This window comes from Oncorhynchus clarkii, chromosome 7 (assembly GCF_045791955.1).
Source record: "Oncorhynchus clarkii lewisi isolate Uvic-CL-2024 chromosome 7, UVic_Ocla_1.0, whole genome shotgun sequence".
Lineage (NCBI taxonomy): Eukaryota > Metazoa > Chordata > Actinopteri > Salmoniformes > Salmonidae > Oncorhynchus > Oncorhynchus clarkii.
In genome coordinates, this window is record NC_092153.1 from 15,490,321 (window position 1) to 15,516,936 (window position 26,616).

The following is a 26,616-nucleotide window of genomic DNA, read 5'->3' on the forward strand; positions in this document are numbered from 1 at the left end:
ACAGTAAGTCCTCATCTTACCAGACATAATATATTCCTGACGTGTCATTCAGGACTGGCCATTACTATCCATAGAGGGCCATATAGGTTAAGGAACTGTCTGAACAGGTCTGAGAACAGATCTAATACAGCGTTATAACTGTAATATACTGGATGAGATGACTCTAGATGATTGAGGTAGATGTGATTGCTATTCCTCTTTATATTCCTCTCTATTCCTAGTTATTCCATAGGGATGATGTTGAAAGGCATGACTAGGGTTGCCAAATTCCCTGGTTTTCCAGAAATCCTGTTGGAGCATTCCAGAGTTCTTGCTTATTCCCCCCTGATTCCAGGAATCCTCCAACCAGGACTTCAGGAAAACCAGGGAATTTATTGAAAGTTGAAAGGCGTGACTTGATTTGGGGAACGGAAAATATCAGTCATGAGAGACTGGGTTAGATGGATGCCGGCTAGGTGAGGTTAGGGGTCAGTCATGACTCAATGGACAGAGGAAAACACCCATCACTATAGCACCTCTAATGCTGCCTCTCTTCTGCTATTAAACAACATTAGTACTCAGACACGTACAGTTTGTACAGTACAGTTTGTACTGTAGATGTGTAGTGGTGTAATAATGTAATATGATGGACTGATTGATCTTCTGTTTTATGTGTGATGGAAGTGCCTTAATGTGTTTGGACCCCAGGAAGAGTAGCTGCTGCAGGAACTAATGGGGATCCCTAATAAATACTAATACAAACACACACACACACACACACACACAAACTGGTTATGGACAAACTAACTTTCACACACTCAATTTATCCTAACCCCTCTCTCACTTTCTCTCTCAGTGTGCAGATCCAAGCGGTGAATGTGATTGGCTGTGGCCCGTTGAGCCCACCCCTGGTGGCTAGGACACGCCCCCTCCCTCCGGCTCCTCCTCCTTTGGAATGTTCGGCTGCCGGCCCCCAGAGCTTGAAACTGAAGTGGGGGGAGAACGCTGCACACACACACACCCGCGCCCTGCTCTCCAATGACATGTTCTACACACTACAGATGGAAGATAAGAACCACAGGTAGAGTATAGAGTACACACACACACACACACAGCTACTACCATCCAATGGTTCCAATGGCTCAATGTTATGTACGTTCTAGATAAAAGCATCTGGAAAATTACCATATTACATATCACAGTTCTACTGAAGGAAAATACTTCAAACGCATTGTGTGAGTGAGTGGTGTGTGTGTGTGAGTGAGTGGTGCGTGTGTGTGAGTGAGTGGTGCGTGCGTGTGTGTGTGCATGTGGGGAGATAGGTAGAGGAAACGACAGTAACCAGTAGATCTAGAGAGAACTCACGATAAGAACATCTAGACTACAGAACTAATTAGAACCATGAACTGGTCAACCATGCTGTCCATTAGAGAACAGACTGAAGGAAGGAGAGAAATAAATAGAGAGGTAGGGAAGTAGAGGTAGGAGGAGGGAGCGAGGGAAGGGGGAGCGAGGGAAGGAGGGAAAGTGGAGGGAGGGTGAAGGGAAGGAAGGAAGGAAGGAGGGAGGGTGAAGGGAAGGAAGGAGGGAGGGTGGAGAGAAGGGAAGGGAAGGGAAGAGGAGGGAGGTAATAAAGGATAAGTGAGAGAATTAGAGAGACTGTCTGTCTGCCTAGCAGTGCCTTGGGTGATGGGTATGCTTGGCATCCCTAGCCACAGCCACATTACGACATGTATGACTGGTGTGGTTGGCATCCTGGCATCTTGGCATCCCTAGCCACAGCCACATTACGACATGGATGACTGGTGTGGTTGGCATCTTGGCATCCCTAGCCACAGCCACATTACGACATGGATGACTGGTGTGGTTGGCATCCTGGCATCCCTGGCCACAGCCACATTACGACATGGATGACTGGTGTGGTTGGCATCCTGGCATCCCTGGCCACAGCCACATTACGACATGGATGACTGGTGTGGTTGGCATCCTGGCATCCCTAGCCACAGCCACATTACGACATGGATGACTGGTGTGGTTGGCATCCTGGCATCTTGGCATCCCTAGCCACAGCCACATTACGACATGGATGACTGGTGTGGTTGGCATCCTGGCATCCCTAGCCACAGCCACATTATGACATGGATGACTGGTGTGGTTGGCATCCTGGCATCCCTGGCCACAGCCACATTACGACATGGATGACTGGTGTGGTTGGCATCCTGGCATCTTGGCATCCCTAGCCACAGCCACATTACGACATGGATGACTGGTGTGGTTGGCATCTTGGCATCCCTAGCCACAGCCACATTACGACATGGATGACTGGTGTGGTTGGCATCCTGGCATCCCTAGCCACAGCCACATTACGACATGGATGACTGGTGTGGTTGGCATCCTGGCATCCCTAGCCACAGCCACATTACGACATGGATGACTGGTGTGGTTGGCATCTTGGCATCCCTAGCCACAGCCACATTACGACATGGATGACTGGTGTGGTTGGCATCTTGGCATCCCTAGCCACAGCCACATTACTACATGGATGACTGGTGTGGTTGGCATCTTGGCATCCCTGGCCACAGCCACATTACGACATGGATGACTGGTGTGGTTGGCATCTTGGCATCCCTAGCCACAGCCACATTACGACATGGATGACTGGTGTGGTTGTCATCCTGGCATCCCTAGCCACAGCCAGAGGGTTGTGGACTAACTGACGGGGCGGTAATTAACTGACTGTCCAGTATGACCCCCACAATGCCAACATACACACCCTTCTATTCTAGCAGAGCTGAACTGCTTTCACAGCTTGGTGAGTGTATATACCCCTCCCCATCTTCTCCTTCATACCGATACGGTCACCCCCCACCAGACAGCTCTCATTGAATTACATACGGTACCCCTATTGGGCCCTGAAGTGTTGCTGGCCACGTGACCTGCCCAGGAAAAACTCAGGGTCCTAGTTACAAACTGACCTTGTCTTGTGGTCAGGAAAAACTCAGGGTTCTAGATACAAGCTGACCTTGTCTTGTGGTCAGGAAAAACTCAGGGTTCTAGTTACAAGCTGACTTGTATTACAAGCTGACTTTATTTTTTATTTCACCTTTATTTAACCAGGTAGGGTAGTTGAGAACAGGTTCTCGACCTGGTTCTGCGACCTGGCCAAGATAAAGCATAGCAGTGTGAACAGACAACACAGAGTTACACATGAAGTAAACAATTAACAAGTCAATAACACAGTAGAAAAAAAAGAGTCTATATACATTGTGTGCAAAAGGCATGAAGAGGTAGGCGAATAATTACAATTTTGCAGATTAACACTGGAGTGATAAATGATCAGATGGTCATGTACAGGTACATGTATATTGGTGTGCAAAAGAGCAGAAAAGGAAATAAATAAAAACAGTATGGGGATGAGGTAGATAAAATTGGGTGGGCTATTTACCGATAGACTATGTACAGCTGCAGCGATCGGTTAGCTGCTCAGATAGCAGATGTTTGAAGTTGGTGAGAGAGATAAAAGTCTCCAACTTCAGCGATTTTTGCAATTCGTTCCAGTCACAGGCAGCAGAGAACTGGAACGAAAGGCTGCCAAATTAGGTGTTGGCTTTAGGGATGATCAGTGAGATACACCTGCTGGAGCGCGTGCTACGGGTGGGTGTTGCCATCGTGACCAGTGAACTGAGATAAGGCGGAGCTTTACCTAGCATGGACTTGTAGATGACCTGGAGCCAGTGGGTCTGGCGACGAATATGTAGCGAGGGCTAGAGCATGTAGCTTTAGCTTCATGCTTTAGTAACAAAACGGATGGTACTGTGATAAACTGCATCCAGTTTGCTGAGTAGAGTGTTGGAAGCTATTTTGTAGATGACATCGCCGAAGTCGAGGATCGGTAGGATAGTCAGTTTTACTAGGGTAAGTTTGGCGGCGTGAGTGAAGGAGGCTTTGTTGCGGAATAGAAAGCCGACTCTAGATTTTATTTTAGATTGGAGATGTTTGATATGAGTCTGGAAGGAGAGTTTACAGTCTAGCCAGACACCTAGGTACTTATAGATGTCCACATATTCTAGGTCGGAACCATCCAGGGTGGTGATGCTAGTCGGGCGTGCGGGTGCAGGCAGCGAACGGTTGAAAAGCATGCGTTTGGTTTTACTAGCGTTTAAGAGCAGTTGGAGGCCACGGAAGGAGTGTTGTATGGCATTGAAGCTCGTTTGGAGGTTAGATAGCACAGTGTCCAAGGACGGGCCGGAAGTGTACAGAATGGTGTCGTCTACGTAGAGGTGGATCAGGGAATCGCCCGCAGCAAGAGCAATATCATTGATATATACAGAGAAAAGAGTCGGCCCGAGAATTAAACCGTGGCACCCCCATAGAGACTGCCAGAGGACCGGACAACATGCCCTCCGATTTGACACACTGAACTCTGTCTGCAAAGTAGTTGGTGAACCAGGCAAGGCGTCATCAGAAAAACCGAGGCTACTGAGTCTGCCGATAAGAATATCTGCCGATAAGAATATGGTGATTGACAGAGTCGAAAGCCTTGGCAAGGTCGATGAAGACGGCTGCACAGTACTGTCTTTTATCGATGGCGGTTATGATATTGTTTAGTACCTTGAGCGTGGCTGAGGTGCACCCGTGACCGGCTCGGAAACCAGATTGCACAGCGGAGAAGGTACGGTGGGATTCGAGATGGTCAGTGACCTGTTTGTTGACTTGGCTTTCGAAGACCTTAGATAGGCAGGGCAGGATGGATATAGGTCTGTAACAGTTTGGGTCCAGGGTGTCTCCCGCTTTGAAGAGGGGGATGACTGCGGCAGCTTTCCAATCCTTGTGGATCTCAGACGATATGAAAGAGAGGTTGAACAGGCTGGTAATAGGGGTTGCGACAATGGCGGCGGATAGTTTCAGAAATAGAGGGTCCAGATTGTCAAGCCCAGCTGATTTGTACGGGTCCAGGTTTTGCAGCTCTTTCAGAACATCTGCTATCTGGATTTGGGTAAATGAGAACCTGGAGAGGCTTGGGCGAGTAGCTGTTGGCCGATGTTGGAGTAGCCAGGAGGAAGGCATGGTGAGGCCTTTGAAAAATGCTTGTTGACGTTTTCGATAATCATGGATTTATCGGTGGTGACCGTGTTACCTAGCCTCAGTGCACTGGGCAGCTGGGAGGAGGTGCTCTTGTTCTCCATGGACGTCACAGTGTCCCAGAACTTTTTGGAGTTAGAGCTACAGGATGCAAATTTCTTCCTGAAGAGGCTGACTGCGTGTATTGGTTCCTGACTTCCCTGAACAGTTGCATATCGCGGGGACTATTCGATGCTATTGCAGTCCGCCACAGGATGTTTTTGTGCTGGTCGAGGGCAGTCAGGTCTGGAGTGAACCAAGGGCTATATCTGTTCTTAGTTCTGCATTTTTTGAACGGAGCATGCTTATCTAAAATGGTGAGGAAGTTACTTTTAAAGAATGACCAGGCATCCTCAACTGACGGGATGAGGTCAATATCCTTCCAGGATACCCGGGCCAGGTCGATTAGAAAGGCCTGCTCGCAGAAGTGTTTTAGGGAGTGTTTGACAGTGATGAGGGGTGGTCGTTTGACTGCGGATCCGTAGCGGATACACGCAATTAGGCAGTGATTGCTGAGATCCTGGTTGAAGACAGCGGAGGTGTATTTGGAGGGCCAGTTGGTCAGGATAACGTCTATAAGGGTGCCCTTGTTTACAGATTTAGGGTTGTACCTGGTGGGTTCCTTGATGATTTGTGTGAGATTGAGGGCATCTAGCTTAGATTGTAGGACTGCCGGGGTGTTAAGCATATCCCAGTTTAGGTCACCTAACAGAACAAACTCTGAATCTAGATGGGGGGCAATCAATTCACAAATGGTGTCCAGGGCACAAAAATAATAGCGATTCCTTATCACATTGGGTGAGGCAGGTTACCGGAAGGTATAATCAAATTAAAAATCGAAAAGAGATTGAAAGTAAATATGGGTCCAGTGAGTGGATGGGCTGGCTGGGGACGCGGCGATTCAGACAGTTAGCAGGCCGGGGTGAGTGCAAATGAGGTAAGATATGGTGGCGAAGTAATTACAATATATCAATTAAACACTGGAATGGTAGATGTGCAGAAGATGAATGTGCAAGTAGAGATACTGGGGTGCAAAGGAGCAAGATAAATAAATAAATACTGTATGGGGATGAGGTAGGTAGATAGATGGGCTGTTTACAGATGGGCTATGTGCAGTGATCTGTGAGCTGCTCTGACAGCTGGTGCTTTAAGCTAGTGAGGGAGATATGTACTTTAACCATTTGTACATTGTTACAACACTGTATATATATATATAATATGACATTTATAATGTCTTTATTGTTTTGAAACTTCTGTATGTGTAATGTTTGCTGTTAATTTTTATTGTTTATTTCATTTTTGTATATTATCTACCTCACTTGCTTTGGCAATGTTAACACATGTTTCCCCATGCCAATAAAGCCCCTTGAATTGAATTGATATGAGTCTCCAGCTTCAGAGATTTTTGTAGTTCGTTCCAGTCATTGGCAGCAGAGAACGGGAAGGAAAGACGACCAAAGGAGGAATTGACTTTAGGGGTGACCAGAGAGATATACCTGCTGGAGCGCGTGCTACGGGTGGGTGCTGCTATGGTGACCAGTGAGATATACCTGCTGGAGCGCGTGCTACGGGTGGGTGCTGCTATGGTGACCAGTGAGATATACCTGCTGGAGCGCGTGCTACGGGTGGGTGCTGCTATGGTGACCAGTGAGCTGAGATAAGGCGCTTTACCTAGCAGAGACTTGAATATAACCTGGAGCCAGTGGGTTTGGCTACACGTATGAAGCGAGGGCCAACCAACGAGAGCGTACAGGTCGCAATGGTGGGTGGTATATGGGGCTTTGGTGACAAAACGGACGGCACTGTGATAGACTGCATCCAGTTTGTTGAGTAGAGTGTTGGAGGCTATTTTATAGATGACATCACCGAAGTCGAGGATCGGTAGGATGGTCAGTTTTACGAGGGTATGTTTGGCAGCATGAGTGAACGATGCTTTGTTGCGAAATAGGAAGCCAATTCTAGATTTAATTTTGGTTTGGAGATGCTTAATGTGAGTCTGGAAGGAGAGTTTACAGTCTAACCAGACACCCGGGTATTTGTAGTTGTCCACGTATTCTAAGTCAGAACCGTCCAGAGTAGTGATGCTGGACGGGTGAGCAGGTGCAGGCAGCGATCGGTTGAAGAGCATGCATTTAGTTTTCCCTGTGTTTAAGAGCAGTTGGAGGCCACGGAAGGAGAGTTGTATGGCATTGAAGCTCGTCTGGAGGTTAGTTAACACCTTGTCATGTGCCCAGGAAAACTTCAGGGTTCTAGTTACAAGCTGACCTTGTCTTGTGGTCAGGAAAACCACAGGGTTCTAGTTACAAGCTGACATTGTCTTATGGTCAGGAAAACCTCAGGGTTCTAGTTACAAGCTGACATTGTCTTGTGGTCAGGAAAACCTCAGGGTTCTAGTTACAAGCTGACCTTGTCTTGTGGTCAGGAAAACCTCAGGGTTCTAGTTACAAGCTGACATTGTCTTATGGTCAGGAAAACCTCAGGGTTCTAGTTACAAGCTGACATTGTCTTATGGTCAGGAAAACCTCAGGGTTCTAGTTACAAGCTGACATTGTCTTATGGTCAGGAAAACCTCAGGGTTCTAGTTACAAGCTGACATTGTCTTATGGTCAGGAAAACCTCAGGGTTCTAGTTACAAGCTGACATTGTCTTATGGTCAGGAAAACCTCAGGGTTCTAGTTACAAGCTGACCTTGTCTTGTGGTCAGGAAAACCTCAGGGTTCTAGTTACAAGCTGACATTGTCTTATGGTCAGGAAAACCTCAGGGTTCTAGTTACAAGCTGACATTGTCTTATGGTCAGGAAAACCTCAGGGTTCTAGTTACAAGCTGACATTGTCTTATGGTCAGGAAAACCTCAGGGTTCTAGTTACAAGCTGACATTGTCTTGTGGTCAGGAAAACCTCAAGGTTCTAGTTACAAGCTGACATTGTCTTATGGTCAGGAAATACTCCTGTCCTTATAGAGCCATTTCCGGTCACATCATCCAAAGTCGCATGCGCAGTTCTTAATCACTACATCGGTTTGTTTACACAGAAGTAAATACGATCACGTCCGACTTCAGACGCAGCTCATGCAAAGACTGTTATCGTCTACCACATCGCAGATATCACCGGAGGGTTGATTACCTAGCAAGCCAGCGAGGCAAGGTAAACCATCCCAAAGAGATCCTGTTGAACACATCAGACTGGTGTGTTGTCATTGTCATCACTCACTCAGCTAGGTTTGTCAAGGTCCTGGCGTCCGTGTATAGCTATCGGCTACAGGGATTTTTGTTGCGAGTGTGCTCGCATCACTCGAATGTGACGTTTGCTTGTATTCACCAAGCCGGAGTAGGAAAATAAATGCAGGCTAGATCTGCATCCCAAATGGCACCCTATTCCCTGTATAGTGCACTACTTCTGACCAGGGCCCGTAGGGGCCTAGCAAGTGCCCTTAAACAAGTCTGTAATGCATTTAATGGATCAGTGTGGTTCCTGACACATCTCAGACTGATGAATATTGACTCATTACTTCTGTTAAGAACATTTAATTATGAGGAGTTTAGCTGCATTTAGCAGTCTATCTCTCTCCCCTTCTACCTCCTCTCTATCCCCCCTCTCTCTATATCCCCCTACCTCCTCTCTATCCCCCCCTCTCTCTCCCCCTCTACCTCCTCTCTATCCCCACTCTCTCTATATCCCCTCTACCTCCTCTCTACCCCCCTCTCTCTCTCCCCATCTACAGTGCCTTGCGAAAGTATTCGGCCCCCTTGAACTTTGCAACCTTTTGCCACATTTCAGGCTTCAAACATAAAGATATAAAACTGTATTTTTTTGTGAAGAATCAACAACAAGTGGGACACAATCATGAAGTGGAACGACATTTATTGGATATTTCAAACTTTTTTAACAAATCAAAAACTGAAAAATTGGGCGTGCAAAATTATTCAGCCCCCTTAAGTTAATACTTTGTAGCGCCACCTTTTGCTGCGATTACAGCTGTAAGTTGCTTGGGGTATGTCTCTATCAGTTTTGCACATCGAGAGACTGTTATTTTTTCCCATTCCTCCTTGCAAAACAGCTCGAGCTCAGTGAGGTTGGATGGAGAGCATTTGTGAACAGCAGTTTTCAGTTCTTTCCACAGATTCTCGATTGGATTCAGGTCTGGACTTTGACTTGGCCATTCTAACACCTGGATATGTTTATTTTTGAACCATTCCATTGTAGATTTTGCTTTATGTTTTGGATCATTGTCTTGTTGGAAGACAAATCTCCGTCTCAGTCTCAGGTCTTTTGCAGACTCCATCAGGCTTTCTTCCAGAATGGTCCTGTATTTGGCTCCATCCATCTTCCCATCAATTTTAACCATCTTCCCTGTCCCTGCTGAAGAAAAGCAGGCCCAAACCATGATGCTGCCATCACCATGTTTGACAGTGGGGATGGTGTGTTCAGCTGTGTTGCTTGTACGCCAAACATAACGTTTTGCATTGTTGCCAAAAAGTTCAATTTTGGTTTCATCTGACCAGAGCACCTTCTTCCACATGTTTGGTGTGTCTCCTAGGTGGCTTGTGGCAAACTTTAAACAACACTTTTTATGGATATCTTTAAGAAATGGCTTTCTTCTTGCCACTCTTCCATAAAGGCCAGATTTGTGCAATATACGACTGATTGTTGTCCTATGGACAGATTCTCCCACCTCAGCTGTAGATCTCTGCAGTTCATCCAGAGTGATCATGGGCCTCTTGGCTGCATCTCTGATCAGTCTTCTCCTTGTATGAGCTGAAAGTTTAGAGGGACGGCCAGGTCTTGGTAGATTTGCAGTGGTCTGATACTCCTTCCATTTCAATATTATCGCTTGCACAGTGCTCCTTGGGATGTTTAAAGCTTGGGAAATCTTTTTGTATCCAAATCCGGCTTTAAACTTCTTCACAACAGTATCTCGGACCTGCCTGGTGTGTTCCTTGTTCTTCATGATGCTCTCTGCGCTTTTAACGGACCTCTGAGACTATCACAGTGCAGGTGCATTTATACGGAGACTTGATTACACACAGGTGGATTGTATTTATCATCATTAGTCATTTAGGTCAACATTGGATCATTCAGAGATCCTCACTGAACTTCTGGAGAGAGTTTGCTGCACTGAAAGTAAAGGGCTGAATAATTTTGCACGCCCAATTTTTCAGGTTTGATTTGTTAAAAAAGTTTGAAATATCCAATAAATGTCGTTCCACTTCATGATTGTGTCCCACTTGTTGTTGATTCTTCCCAAAAAAATACAGTTTTATATCTTTATGTTTGAAGCCTGAAATGTGGCAAAAGGTTGCAAAGTTCAAGGGGGCCGAATACTTTCGCAAGGCACTGTACCTCCTCTCTATCCCCCCCTCTCTCTCCCCCTCTACCTCCTCTCTATCCCCCACCCTCTATCTATTTCCCCCTCTATCTCCTCTCTATCCCCCACCCTCTATCTATCTCCCCCTCTACCTCCTCTCCCTCCCCCACCCTCTATCTATCTCCCCCTCTACCTCCTCTCTATATCTCTCTCCCCCTCTACCTCCTCTCTATCCCACCCTCCCTCTCTCTCTCACTCCCCCTCTACCTCCTCTCTATCTCACCCTCCCTCTCTCTCTCACTCCCCCTCTACCTCCTCTCTATCTCACCCTCCCTCTCTCTCTCACTCCCCCTCTACCTCATCTCCCTCCCCCACCCTCTATCTCCCCCTCTACCTCCCCCACCCTCTATCTATCTCCCCCTCTTCCTCCTCTCTATATCTCTCTCCCCCTCTACCTCCTCTCTATCCCACCCTCCCTCTCTCTCCCACTCCCCCTCTACCTCCTCTCTATCTCACCCTCCCTCTCTCTCTCACTCCCCCTCTACCTCATCTCTATCCTCTCTATCCCACCCTCCCTCTATCTCTCCCCCTCTCTCTCTCTCCCCCCCTCTCTATCTCCCCCCCTCTCTATCTCTCTGCATGTGTCTCTGCAGGGTAGAAAGGGCATCATCAGAGCTAAATGGATTTAACTGGCAGTATTGGACACCCCCTCTCCTCTACCCTCCTCACATTTTCCCAGTCCCTCTTCTCCCCTGCCGCTCCTAAACAGACAGTATTAGGGCTGAATTACCTGGAATCTCTGTAATTGACGTATTGCTATGGTAACCAGATACACAGACACTAATAGAGAGAGAGAGAGGAGAAAAGGGGCAGAGGGAGAGAGAGGGGGGATTAGGAGAGGAGGACAGTATTATTGGCAGTAAACAAAGACATATCAAATGACCAAACAGCATATATTGTTTTCATTTCTACAATGACCTTCTCAAACTCATGTGGTGTCCTGACACCGGTCTGTCTGTCTGTCCCCTCCTCTCTCTCTGTAAGATGCAGTGAAATAACTACACCCCCACCTCTGCCTCCCCCTCTCTCTTCTTATCCTCATGTTTCTACACCGGTCTCTCGCTGATTTTATTTTTGTCCATTTGAAGCTCGGAGCGTGTAGCCACCCATACATCCATACATACATACATACATACTGTACATACATACATACATACTGTACATACATACATACATACATACATACATACATACATACATACATACATACATATATACATACATACATATATACATACATACATACATACATACATACATACACACCACACACACACACACACATACATACATACATACATACAGTGGGGCAAAAAAAGTATTTAGTCAGCCACCAATTGTGCAAGTTCTCCCACTTAAAAATTTGAGAGAGGCCTGTAATTTTCATCATAGGTACACTTCAACTATGACAGACAAAATGAGAAAAAAAATCCAGAAAATCACATTGTAGGATTTTTAATGAATTTATTTGCAAATTATGGTGGAAAATAAGTATTTGGTCACCTACAAACAAGCAAGATTTCTGGCTCTCACAGACCTGTAACTTTTTCTTTAAGAGGCTCCTCTGTCCTCCACTCGTTACCTGTATTAATGGCCCCTGTTTGAACTTGTTATCAGTATAAAAGACACCTGTCCACAACCTCAAACAGTCACACTCCAAACTCCACTATGGCCAAGAACAAAGAGCTGTCAAAGGACACCAGAAACAAAATTGTAGACCTGCACCAGGCTGGGAAGACTGAATCTGCAATAGGTAAGCAGCTTGGTTTGAAGAAATCAACTGTGGGTGCAATTATTAGGAAATGGAGACATACAAGACCACTGATAATCTCCCTCGATCTGGGGCTCCACGCAAGATCTCACCCCGTGGGGTCAAAATGATCACAAGAACGGTGAGCAAAAACCCCAGAACCACACGGGGGGACCTAGTGAATGACCTGCAGAGAGCTGGGACCAAAGTAACAAAGCCTACCATCAGTAACACACTACGCCGCCAGGGACTCAAATCCTGCAGTGCCAGACGTGTCCCCCTGCTTAAGCCAGTACATGTCCAGGCCCGTCTGAAGTTTGCTAGAGAGCATTTGGATGATCCAGAAGAAGATTGGGAGATTGTTATATGGTCAGATTAAACCAAAATATAACTTTTTGGTAAAAACTCAACTCGTCGTGTTTGGAGGAAAAGAACACCATACCTACTGTGAAGCATGGGGGTGGAAACGTCATGCTTTTTTTAGCTGTTTTTCTGCAAAGGGACCAGGACGACTGATCCGTGTTAAGGAAAGAATGAATGGGGCCATGTATCGTGAGATTTTGAGTGAAAACCTCCTTCCATCAGCAAGGGCATTGAAGATTAAACGTGGCTGGGTCTTTCAGCATGACAATGATCCCAAACACACCGCCCGGGCAACGAAGGAGTGGCTTCGTAAGAAGCATTTCAAGGTCCTGGAGTGGCCTAGCCAGTCTCCAGATCTCAACCGCATAGAAAATCTTTGGAGGGAGTTGAAAGTCAGTGTTTCCCAGCGACAGCCCCAAAACATCACTGCTCTAGAGGAAATCTGCATGGAGGAATGGGCCAAAATACCAGCAACAGTGTGTGAAAACCTTGTGAAGACTTACAGAAAACATTTGACCTCTGTCATTGCCAACAAAGGGTATATAACAAAGTATTGAGATAAACTTTTGTTATTGACCAAATACTTATTTTCCACCATAATTTGCAAATAAATTCATTAAAAATCCTACAATTTTCTGGAAAAAAAATCTAATTTAGTCTCTCTCATCTTTTTAAGTGGGAGAACTTGCACAATTGGTGGCTGACTAAATACTTTTTTGTCCCACTGTACATACATACATACAGAGACGGACAGACATGCGTTTTGATGGGGTTGTACCTGCTATGTAATATTCTCAGAGTGTGTGTTGTTTATTTCAGGCTAAGTGGTGTGTTAATTGCTTGACCCTGGTTGTGCCAAAATGCCTTGTCAAAACAACCCTGGGTCATAACTCATCATTTACACACACACACACACACACACACACACACACACACACACACACACACACACACACACACGGTCTGCCAGCACTGATAATTATGGAAATGTCCTGTGAGTAAAAACAGAATATTTTGTTGTGCAGAGATGGACTTGTCCTGTTTACTGGGTTGACTGGTCATACTGCATTTATGCAATAAAGAGAACATAACAGCTGATATACCCTAAAAGAAGTGTGTGTGTGTGTGTGTGTGCGCGTGCATCACTCCCCTACCATAAATGCTTCAGGTGAAGTTATGTCTCTGTCACTCTCAGACACTTCTATATCCTCTATCCTAGCGGAAGCTCTCCCTCCCTCCCTCCCTCCCTCCCTCGATCCTTACCCATCTACCTCTTTCCACTGCCTTCTCTCTTTATGAGAGCCTGCTCTCATCATTTTATTAGACTCCTTATTGTTCTCTCTTTATGAGAGCCTGCTCTCATCATTTTATTAGACTCCTTATTGTTCTCTCTTTATGAGAGCCTGCTCTCATCATTTTATTAGACTCCTTATTGTTCTCTCTTTATGAGAGCCTGCTCTCATCATTTTATTAGACTCCTTATTGTTCTCTCTTTGAGAGCCTGCTCTCATCATTTTATTAGACTCCTTATTGTTCTCTCTTTCTGAGAGCCTGCTCTCATCATTTTATTAGACTCCTTATTGTTCTCTCCATGAGAGCCTGCTCTCATCATTTTATTAGACTCCTTATTGTTCTCTCTTTATGAGAGCCTGCTCTCATCATTTTATTAGACTCCTTATTGTTCTCTCTTTATGAGAGCCTGCTCTCATCATTTTATTAGACTCCTTATTGTTCTCTCTTTTCCTCTCTTTCTCCCTTTCTTTCTCTTTCTCTCTCTCTCTATTCCTCTCTCGTTCTCTCTCTTCTGCTCTCATTCTCTCTCGTTCTCTCTCTCTCTCCTTACCTCTCAACCTTGTCTTTCTGTCCAGGTTTGTGTGTATCTACAGAGGTCCCAGTCATACTTACAAGGTGCAGCGCCTGACAGAGTCCACCAGTTACCGGTTCAGGATCCAGGCATGTAGTGACGCAGGGGAGGGACCCTTCTCAGACACGCATACCTTCTCTACCACCAAGACTGTACCCTCCGCACTCAAAGGTAAGGGTGTATGTTTGTCTGACGGTGTGTGGGTTTCCGTCACAGGAGGCTGCTGACGGGAGGACGGCTGGAATGGAGTGAGTGGACTGATACAGTTGAAGCCGGAAGTTTACATACACTTAGGTTGGAGTCATTAAAACTCGTTTTTCACTCCACAAATGTATTTTTAACAAACTTTAGTTCTGGCTAGTCGGTTAGGACATCTACAAGTCATTTTTCCAACACTTGTTTACAGACACTTATAATTCACTGTATCTGTCACGTTTGTTGAAATGAGTGGACCAAGGCGCAGCGTAGAGTTCCACATTATCTTTAATAGTGAAACTTACAAAAAAGAATAACAACCGTGCAGTCGGAGCGCAACATCAGCACGAACCAAAACAATATCCCACAACCCAGGTGGGAACAATAAAGAACTTAAATATGATCCCCAATTAGAGACAACAATAATCAGCTGCCTCTAATTGGGAACCATACCAAGCACACCAACATAGAAATAGAAAAAACTAGAACACCCCCCTAGTCACGCCCTGACCTACAATACCATACAGAACCAAGGGCTCTCTATGATCAGGGCGTGACAGTATCACAATTCCAGTGGGTCAGAAGTTCACATACACTAAGTTGACTGTGCCTTTAAACAGCTTGGGAAATTCCAGAAAATTATGTCATGGCTTTAGAAGCTTCTGATAGGCTAATTTACATAATTTGAGTCAATTGGAGGTGTACCTGTGGATGTATTTCAAGGCCTACCTTCAAACTATGTGCCACTTTGCTTGACATCATGGGAAAATCAAAAGAAGTCAGCCAAGATCTCAGAAAATAATTGTAGATGTCCACATGTCTGGTTCATCTTTGGGAGCAATTTCCAAACGCCTGAAGGTACCACGTTCATCTGTAGAAACAATAGAATGCAAGTATAAACACCATGGGACCACACAGCCATCATACCGCTCAGGTAGGAGACATGTTCGGTCTCTTAGAGATGAATGTACTTTGGTGCGAAAAGTGCAAATCAATCCCAGAACAACAGCAAAGGACCTTGTGAAGATGCTGGAGGAAACAGGTACAACAGTATCTATATCCTCAGTAAAACGAGTCCTATATCGACATAACCTGAAAGGCCGCTCAGCAAGGAAGAAGCCACTGCTCCAAAACCTCCATAAAAAAGCCAGACTACGGTTTGCAACTGCACATGGGGACAAAGATTGTACTTTTTGGAGAAATGTCCTCTGGTCTGATGAAACAAAAATAGAACTGTTTGGCCATAATGATCATCGTTATGTTTGGAGGAAAAAGGAGGAGGCTTGCAAACCGAAGAGCACCATCCTAACCGTGAAGCACGTGGGTGGCAGCATCATGTTGTGGAGGGGCTTTGCTGCAGGAGGGACTGGTGCACTTCACAAAATAGATGGCATTATGAGGGAGGAAAACTATGTGGATATATTGAAGCAACATCTCAAGACATCAGTTAAAGCTTGGTCGCAAATGGGTCTTCCAAATGGACAATGACACCAAGCATACGTCCAAAGTTGTGGCAAAATGGCTTAAGGACAACAAAGTGAAGGTATTGGAGTGGCCATCACAAAGCCCTGACCTCAATCCCATAGAATAATTGTGGGCAGAACTGGAAAAGTCTGTGCGAGCAAGGAGGCCTACAAACCTGACTCAGTTACACCAGCTCTGTCAGGAGGAATGGACCAAAATTCACCCAAATTATTGTGGGAAGCTTGTGGAAGGCTACCTGAAACGTTTGACCCAAGTTAAACAATTTGAAGGCAATGCTACCAAATACTAATTGAGTATATGTAAACTTCTGACTCACTGGGAATGTGATGAAAGAAATAAAAGCTGAAATAAATCATTCTCTCTACTATTATTCTGACATTTCACATTCTTAAAATAAAGTGGTGATCCTAACTGACCTAAGACAATAATTTTTACTAGGATTAAATGTCAGGAGTTGTGAAAAACAGAGTTTAAATGTATTTAGCTAAGTTGTATGTAAACTTCCTACTTCACTGTATATCACTGTATATCAACCACATGGAAACCATGTGTTGGACGTGTTTGATACCATTCCATTTATTCTGTTGCCACCACTACCATGAGTCATCCTCCCAAATCAAGGTGCCATCAGCCGCCTGTGGTTTCCATGTGTTTATGACATTGTTTGTGACAATGTGTCCTGTCTGCCTACAGCTCCCAGAGTGCACCAGCTGGAAGGGAATGTGTGTGAGGTCACCTGGGAGGCCATTCCACCAATGAGAGGCGACCGTGTCAACTACATCCTTCAGGTGCTGGTTGGACGAGAGTCAGAGTACAAACAGGTAACACACACACACACACGCTCAGTTCATGTGAGGATAGCTGTATTTACTATGATCACTCTCATCTCCCCCTTATGAAGGATGTTTGGACTTTTAATTGAATCTGTCTGTAAGGGGAGGAGAAATAGATTTTCCCTGCCGTTAAAATGTTTTTAGTACAGCCTGTACACTCTCGCGCGCAGCACACACACACAGCTGATTCATCAGGGTGGCAGATAGCCTAGCTGGTTCGAATCCCCGAACCGGCAAGGTGGAAAAATCTGCCGTTCTACCCTTGAGCAAGGCAGTTAACCCCCAACAACAAGTGCTCCCCGGGCGCCAATGACCTGGATGGTGATTATGGTCTCTGATTCAGAGAGGTGGGGGGGGCTGGGTTAAATGACCTGGATGGTGATTATGGTCTCTGATTCAGAGAGGTGTGGGGGGCTGGGTTAAATGACCTGGATGGTGATTATGGTCTCTGATTCAGAGAGGTGTGGGGGGCTGGGTTAAATGACCTGGATGGTGATTATGGTCTCTGATTCAGAGAGGTGTGGGGGGGCTGGGTTAAATGACCTGGATGGTGATTATGGTCTCTGATTCAGAGAGGTGTGGGGGGCTGGGTTAAATGACCTGGATGGTGATTATGGTCTCTGATTCAGAGAGGTGTGGGGGGCTGGGTTAAATGACCTGGATGGTGATTATGGTCTCTGATTCAGAGAGGTGTGGGGGGTTGGGTTAAATGACCTGGATGGTGATTATGGTCTCTGATTCAGAGAGGTGTGGGAGGCTGGGTTAAATGACCTGGATGGTGATTATGGTCTCTGATTCAGAGAGGTGTGTGGGGGCTGGGTTAAATGACCTGGATGGTGATTATGGTCTCTGATTCAGAGAGGTGTGGGGGGCTGGGTTAAATGACCTGGATGGTGATTATGGTCTCTGATTCAGAGAGGTGTGGGGGGCTGGGTTAAATGACCTGGATGGTGATTATGGTCTCTGATTCAGAGAGGTGTGGGGGGACTGGGTTAAATGACCTGGATGGTGATTATGGTCTCTGATTCAGAGAGGTGTGGGGGGCTGGGTTAAATGACCTGGATGGTGATTATGGTCTCTGATTCAGAGAGGTGTGGGGGGCTGGGTTAAATGACCTGGATGGTGATTATGATCTCTGATTCAGAGAGGTGGGGGGGCTGGGTTAAATTACCTGGATGGTGATTATGGTCTCTGATTCAGAGAGGTGTGGGGGGCTGGGTTAAATGACCTGGATGGTGATTATGGTCTCTGATTCAGAGAGGTGTGGGGGCTGGGTTAAATGACCTGGATGGTGATTATGGTCTCTGATTCAGAGAGGTGTGGGGTGGGCTGGGTTAAATGACCTGGATGGTGATTATGGTCTCTGATTCAGAGAGGTGTGGCGGGGCTGGGTTAAATGACATGGATGGTGATTGTGGTCTCTGATTCAGAGAGGTGTGGGGGGGCTGGGTTAAATGACCTGGATGGTGATTATGGTCTCTGATTCAGAGAGGTGTGGGGGGGCTGGGTTAAATGACCTGGATGGTGATTATGGTCTCTGATTCAGAGAGGTGTGGGGGGGCTGGGTTAAATGACCTGGATGGTGATTATGGTCTCTGATTCAGAGAGGTGTGGGGGGGCTGGGTTAAATGACCTGGATGGTGATTATGGTCTCTGATTCAGAGAGGTGTGGGGGGCTGGGTTAAATGACCTGGATGGTGATTATGGTCTCTGATTCAGAGAGGTGTGGGGGGGCTGGGTTAAATGACCTGGATGGTGATTATGGTCTCTGATTCAGAGAGGTGTGGGGGGGCTGGGTTAAATGACCTGGATGGTGATTATGGTCTCTGATTCAGAGAGGTGTGGGGGGCTGGGTTAAATGACCTGGATGGTGATTATGGTCTCTGATTCAGAGAGGTGTGGGGGGCTGGGTTAAATGACCTGGATGGTGATTATGGTCTCTGATTCAGAGAGGTGTGGGGGGCTGGGTTAAATGACCTGGATGGTGATTATGATCTCTGATTCAGAGAGGTGTGGGGGGGCTGGGTTAAATGACCTGGATGGTGATTATGGTCTCTGATTCAGAGAGGTGTGGGGGGGCTGGGTTAAATGACCTGGATGGTGATTATGGTCTCTGATTCAGAGAGGTGTGGGGGGGCTGGGTTAAATGACCTGGATGGTGATTATGATCTCTGATTCAGAGAGGTGTGGGGGGGCTGGGTTAAATGACCTGGATGGTGATTATGGTCTCTGATTCAGAGAGGTGTGGGGGCTGGGTTAAATGACCTGGATGGTGATTATGGTCTCTGATTCAGAGAGGTGGGGGGGGCTGGGTTAAATGACCTGGATGGTGATTATGGTCTCTGATTCAGAGAGGTGTGGGGGCTGGGTTAAATGACCTGGATGGTGATTATGATCTCTGATTCAGAGAGGTGTGGGGGGGCTGGGTTAAATGCGGAAGATACATATGGGTTGAATGCATTCAGTTGTGCAACTGACTAGTTATCCCGTCTCCCTTGTCTTCCATGTTATATTTCATGTACTGTGGTGACAGCAGAGTGAAGGCAGTGTTAATGACTATTACAGCTCCGAGACCACTGACATTTAACAGTGTCTGCTGCCAATGGACCTTTATGGAAACTCAATATGGTTGTAAATATACACACAATCACACTTGGACTTTTGGCAGTCGAACAGCACATTCAAGAAAACACACACGCAGACACACTGGTACTTATCTCCAGTGAGGTTTTGTTCTTATTAATTAAGCGAGCAGTTGGAGGCAGGAGACTTGTGTGAGTGTGTGTCCTAAGTGGTTCTTTAGGTGGTTAAATCCCTTCTGTACAGAGGCAGCGTTGATAATGTTAACCAGATAACAGCCTCTATAGCCTCTTTCATGCACTGATTGGATTTCACTAATGTAGAATAGCAGCAGGGGGACTGTTAAGAGTCAATACTAACACAAACACACACACACAGAAACACACACGCTCTGAACCTGTTTGGTCTGAATCAATTTGTTGTTGTTGATGAGGTAGTTTCTAAATCAACATTCTTTCTTTCGCTCTCTCGCTCTCTCTCTCCTTCTCGCTCTCTTTCTCTCTCTCTTTCTCTCTCTCTCGCTCTCTTTCTCTCTCTCTCGCTCTCTCTTTCTCTCTCTCTCTTTTTCTCTCTCGCTCTCTCTTTCTCGCTCTCTTTCTCTCTCTCTTTCTCTCTCTCTCGCTCTCTTTCTCTCTCTCTCTCTCTCGCTCTCTCTTTCTCTCTCTCTCTTTTTCTCTCTCGCTCTCTCTTTCTCTCTCTCTCTCTCTCTCTCTCTCTCTCTCTCTCTCTCTCTCTCTCTCTCACTCTCTCTCTCGCTCTCCAGGTGTTTAAGGGAGAAGAGAGTGCCTTCCAAATCACCGGGCTCCAAGGCAACACCGACTACCGTTTCCGTGTGTGCGCCTGCCGCCGTTGCCAGGATACCAACCATGAACTCTGTGGCCCTCTTAGTCCCTCCTCCCTGTTCACCTTGCGTCGCCAGGAGCAACAGTGCCTGGGGGAGACAAGCGCCGTGGAGACGGTGAAAGGGGCGGGGATAATATCCAGCGATGAGCGCTTTGCGGCGGTCGTGGTGTGTGTGTTCGCCGGTGTCTCCATCCTCATGGCCTGTCTGCTACAATACTTCTTCATGAAGTGAGGGAATGAATCGGCAACAGGATAGAAAAGAGAAAACAAAGCGATAGCGAAAGAAAACGAGCATCTACTAAAGAAAGGAAAGAAAACAAACACTTGAGAATCAAGTGCAGGATAGAAAGAGAAAAAAAACGAGAGAGAAAACAGACTTCAAACGAAACAGACCTGAGCTGTACTTCAGTTATTCTACCGTGCCTTTGTCCACAGATCTCTTTCCTCTTCTCTCTCCTCTCTCTCTTTCCCTCTCTCTCGCTCGCTCGCTCTCTCTGTTTCTCTTGTCATTGTTAGTTTGGTCTCTCTATCTTATGTAATGGATGTATTTTGGAGGGAAGCTGTTCGTGGCCAGAACAAACAAACTGATAACCAAGCATTAGCCAGCCAGGAGCCCAGTAAAGCTCCTCAATGACGCGTATGACATTATTTTGTATCTTTTTAAACCTAATAGACCTAAGTGTGCTTTTCTTTATATTTCTTTACAGTCAATTCCTTACTCTACTGTGTCTGTGTCCTATTTGCGCTGTTCGCTGCAGTCTTTCGTAGTTTTTTCCCGTTACGCCATTTTGAAATGTAGTTCTAAAGCTTTAGCCATGTATCCATCAATATCTGGTACCTTGTCTATTATAGGCCAAATCATGCAATCTTTACGCACAGATGCACACACAGACACACAGACACATAGACACACAGAATCATACACATACAGGCACACATGCACAGCGAGACAAACACACACAAATGCACACACACACACACATGCACAGAGACAGAAACACTCACTCAGATGCCTTCTCTTCTGTCTTCTTTATTCAGCTACCAAAGCGATGCCATTGTTAAAAAATGCTGCTATCCTGTTTCGTTATATCTGAGAAAGAATGGATTTAGTTACCTAATATATACAATCTATATCAAATATATCTATGATAGATCTACCTATCTATATCTGTAGGGGCGATGCTATGATGTAATATAAGAAGTGTAGAGGTCTGGATGACAAAGAGAAAGAGGAGGGATCCAGGTAAGTGTTGCCTTTTAACCACAGATCTAGGACCAGCTTTCTCTCCCCTGAAGCTAACTTAAACCATTAAGAGTGGGAAATGCAAAGCTGACTTTAGATCAGTTTAGGGCAAGGGTGTAAAACCAGGCTCCTGGATGGCCTCACACCTGGCCATATCTAGCCAACCAGCAACAACAGTTGATCAATTTAGTTTGAGGTTGATAAAAACATGATGACACTTTGACCTGTGAGAACTGGACCTGACACCCCTGGTCTAGGGATAACCTGGTATATTCCACTGGGAGTGGTTTAGTGAATTATAATATGTATTCTAGGTGCTCACCTGCAGATCTGAGGTCAGTTCAGTAGCCAGTCCCCGCTGTCGAATGTAGAGGTTACTGAAGTAACCTTTTATCCGCCCCCCACCCCCACTCAACCCTCATACCTATTCATACCCTTCTTTTTTCTCTGCCCCCTCTCTCTTTTTCTATCCCTCTGCCATTCTCAGTACGTCTCCCTCCCCTCCTCGTTCCTAACCTCCCTCCCTCTCCCTCCGTCTCTCTAATTAATGCTGTTATCATCCCACTCCCTCTCTCTCTCTCTCTCTCTCTCTCTCTCTCTCTCTCTCTAAGCTGTGCTTCACTCCTACTGTTATCATCCCACTCCCTCTCTCTCTCTCTCTCTCTCTCTCTCTCTCTCTCTCTCTCTCTCTCTCTCTCTCTCTAAGCTGTGCTTCACTCCTACTGTTATCATCCCACTCCCTCTCTCTCTCTCTCTCTCTCTCTCTCTCTCTCTCTCTCTCTCTAAGCTGTGCTTCACTCCTACTGTTATCATCCCACTCCCTCTCTCTCTCTCTCTCTCTCTCTCTCTCTCTCTCTCTCTCTCTCTCTCTCTCTCTAAGCTGTGCTTCGCTCCTACTCGTTAGTTAGCAGAGCCTTTAACTGCTCCAACACCTTTGCCAAAGTCGATGGGAAAGTTACGCTACAATTTCTCTATTGGTTCTATACCTTTATTTATATACAATAGAATATTTGCATACAGTACTTTACAAGCCAATTACAGTGCAATCTTTTCAGTTATTTATTGTTTAAAAAATAAAAATTAAGAGACAAATGTAAGTGTAGTTATAAATGTACTAATTGTTTTTTTTCTCTCGTAGCATGTTATATTGTTATTATGATAATTTTTCTGTTTTTGTTTTCGTTGGATGTTATTTTAGATGTTTGATTTAAGGCCAGCATTTCGTACTCTCAGTAGCCAATTACATATCTCATTTATTCTCTTACAGTTGTTGGGAAAACCTGTAGTTGTTTCATTATTCTGTATGTCGGTGTCAGTGCCGTTTTTAACATGTTAACCAAATGTCTGTCCTTGTCATCTCCTCTCTGACACACAGAACTGGCTCTTATCCATAACCTCGTGACCATCACGTCATAACACCAATAATGGTGGCTTTCGAATTGTTATGTCATGATTTCACGGTTATGACCAGCCTGTGTGGTCTTCTGTATGCATTAAGAGATGTAGCGAACCGTTAGCCAGGTTATATTGGTAAAGATTTTAGACAGCTGGAGCAAACACACAAAAGTGTCTTCAGAAACGTTACCTTTTCTGATATTAAGGTTATGTTGGCGTCTGTATTGGGATTTAAGCAGAAGCACGACGTACCGTACAACTCTGAGGGGGCACTGGTGGTTAAATAATGTACACTCTTAGAGAAAAGGGTTCCAAACGGGTTCTTCAGCTGTCCCCATAGGAGAACCCTTTTGGGTTCCACGTAGAACCCTCCAATGGGGGACAGTCGAAGAACCCTTAAATGCTCTAGGTAGCATCTTTTTTTCCGGGAGAGTTTATGAAGGTACTCTGAAGGTTAAATAAGGTATGAAGGTACTCTTTACAGTTACTGTAACCAGTGCTTGAAGAGGACGGCAGAAGGTGGCGGTACTGACTTTAATTCTACCGTTTGAGCCGGGATTCTGTAAGAGTTTCCATTATTCAGACAGTATGACGAGACTTGAAGACTCAGGTTAGCTCCGCATGGATAATGCCCTAGGCTTCAGATCCAGGGGCTAACACAGTCTTGGGACGATGTACAGTGCCCCCTCAGTGGGAAGGTGTGTGGTGTCTCGGGGAGTCAGAACAATAGTTGCCTTAATTTGTCGTTTATACTGCCTACTGTTATAGATTAAGACGTGTTTGATATCATATCTGTTTGGTTTCTTTCTGCCAAAGTCAAGGCTTGTGTCATATACCATTTTACTTTGTGTGTGTGTGTGTGTGTGTGTGTGTGTGACACACACACACGTTCCTTTTAATGTTATCTACGTTCTCAAGGGTTCCTTGATGTTCCCTCTGTGACCACACAGCATTATTATTCCTGTCACATTATGATCCTCTCCAAAAGGAAAGACATAACTTGATCTGTGATTTACGCTTCGTTCATATTTTTGTTTTTAGGTTTCTTTTTTTTGTGAAGCTAAATGTATTGAATGTTCTGTTGTTAAATATACGACCCCTTTATTGAGTTTTAACACGCTGATTTCACACTGAAAAGGGTCAAAAAGACTACAACAATCAAATCGGGATGTCAGTCAGACCGATGAGGATGAGGGTGATGAGGAATACTTTTCCCAGCTTGATGTCGTATAAAGGGCCTTGGTGATTATTTTCTGTCCAGTGTTTTGCTTAGAATTGATAGTCAGTGCAGAGTTATTATACATATAGAGATGTAGTATTGACGCTAAAATGAGGCAAGTACAACTAACAGATTATATGGAGCACTTTTAAAGCGGTAGACCCTTTGTCCTGCGAGAACCGTGATGCTTTTCATCAGACAGCTTCTTGTTTTGATACCAGACACACAGCTGCCCGCCGGGCACTCTGTTACATTGGCATTACTATGTCGTCTGGAGTTTTGACCACGTCATTGTTGTGACTGAGTCGTCTGGCACTGTGTTGCTGTGTCATACAGCGTTACTCTGTCATCTGACGTGACCTTGTCATGTTGTGTCCATCTTTCCTGTTTACCTGTCTTAGTTAGAAAAAAGACTGTTGATATGTCCTGTTGTGTTAACTCTCCCCCAAGCCTTTTACAGCCAAATCATTCCTAATGTTGTGTTAAATCTCCCCCAAGCCTTTCACAGCCAAATCGTTCCTGATGTGTTAAATCTCACCCAAGCCTTTTACAGCCAAATCGTTCCTGATGTGTTAAATCTCCCACAAGCCTTTTACAGCCAAATCGTTCCTGATGTGTTAAATCTCACCCAAGCCTTTCACAGCCAAATCGTTCCTGATGTGTTAAATCTCCCCCAAGCCTTTTACAGCCAAATAATTCCTGATGCGTTAAATCTCCCCCAAGCCTTTCACAGCCAAATCGTTCCTGATGTGTTAAATCTCCCCCAAGACTTTTAAGGCCAAGTAATTCCTCATGTCTAGGGACAGGAGTTTTCCCTGACCATGTGAATTGCCCAGGATGGTTAGGACACATGGTCACGAAATACTCCTGTCCATACAACCTAATAATGCCTAATGTTATAGGCTAAGGTTAGGATAATGGTAGGCCAATGTTAGGCCTGTGATATCACTAATAATATGTTTCCTAAAGGCTTTTGGCTAGTGTTTCCAGGGCTTGGCCCAGTGGCTACTTGTCAGTGTGAGCAGGGTACACGCTGTAAGATTTGTATTTAGGCAAATCTTTAGACCCTTCTGGTCCTGCTCACCTAGTGGGTCCTGAACAAAACAGATACTTCTGCCCAGCAACCCAGCAACTGTGCCTTCTGATTGGTTACTTTTTTTAGTCTGATTAATAGTAAAACAAATTGAAACTGAAAATACGGAATTTGAATATGAGAGATTAGAGATTGAATGGGTAACAGTCCCAGATTAATGTATGAAGACTTGTATGTATTAAAACAAATATTAGTCTGAAACCAAAACAAAACAACAACATATTTGTACCTCACACTTACCAAAACAAACATTCCAATGTTGTCATGGGCTACGATTTGAAAGGAAAATAATTAGCATACATTTCTACTACTTTGTATTGTTAATGTTAGACTATTTCATATGCATTATATAAAATAAACCGCCATATCAATTTTAATGTATAGATTTTGCAAATTACTACCCTCTGTATGTAAGACCTAACTGTATCGGTAGCCTGTGTTATATAATATATTTATGCCCAATAAATGTTTAATTTTTTCTGACCTTGACTGAAACCTCTTGTTTTGTGTGTCATAGTTTATTGTTTGATTTCCTGTTCATACAGTGGTTATATGATATGCTTTGTGGTGGTAGGAAAAATACATGTATTTTTAACTAGGCAAGTCAGTTAAGAACAAATTCTTATTTACAATGACAGCCTATCCCAGATGACGCTGGGCCAATTGTTCACTGCCCTATGGGACAGTCACAACCGGATGTGATGCAGCCTAGATTTGAACCAGGGACTGCAGTGACACCTCTTGCACTTAGACCACTGTGCCAGTTGGGAGCAACCACATTGCGGTTGGTTAGATCCCATGTGCCATTTCTTGCAGTTGGTCCCTTTGCCAGGCAGCAAAACTGCTCTAGGGGCCCAGCACTGGGACTGACCTGGTGCCTCTCAATGTGCTTGCTTGTGTGCTGTGTGTGCATGGAGGAGTGTTTGTGATGATGAGATAGTCAGGCAGTCAGACTCAACAGGGGACTGGTATTTATCACTGTCGTCACAACACTCTCTGAATAAGGAATAGTGTCATTTGGCTCTGGTCACTGTAGTGCACGATATATAGTGCCTTCGGAAAGTATTCAGACCACTTGACTTTTTCCACATTTTGTTACGTTACAGCCTTATTCTAAACTTGATTAAATACATAGAAAATCCTCAGCAATCTATACACAATACCCCATAATGACAAAGCGAAAACAGGTTTTAAAAAATGTTTGCTAATTTATTAAATATAAAAACTGAAATATTTATTACTTATTTATATAAGTATTAATACCCTTTGCTATGAGACTCTGAAATTT

The 26,616-nt window shown here is 45.0% G+C and overlaps 1 protein-coding gene across 1 annotated transcript in view; it reads left to right on the forward strand.

Annotated features, from left to right (window-relative positions):
* LOC139412933 (fibronectin type III domain-containing protein 3B-like) overlaps positions 1-25,811 on the forward strand; it is a 112,241-nt gene extending 86,430 nt beyond the window's left edge. Inside the window, exons 23-26 of the mRNA XM_071159822.1 lie at positions 836-1,060; positions 14,447-14,613; positions 16,816-16,943; positions 20,299-25,811. Of these exons, the coding sequence (XP_071015923.1) occupies positions 836-1,060; positions 14,447-14,613; positions 16,816-16,943; positions 20,299-20,610 (832 nt within the window). The 3' untranslated portion in view covers positions 20,611-25,811. The remainder of the gene's footprint in view (positions 1-835; positions 1,061-14,446; positions 14,614-16,815; positions 16,944-20,298) is intronic.
* Positions 25,812-26,616: the final 805 nt, after the last annotated feature.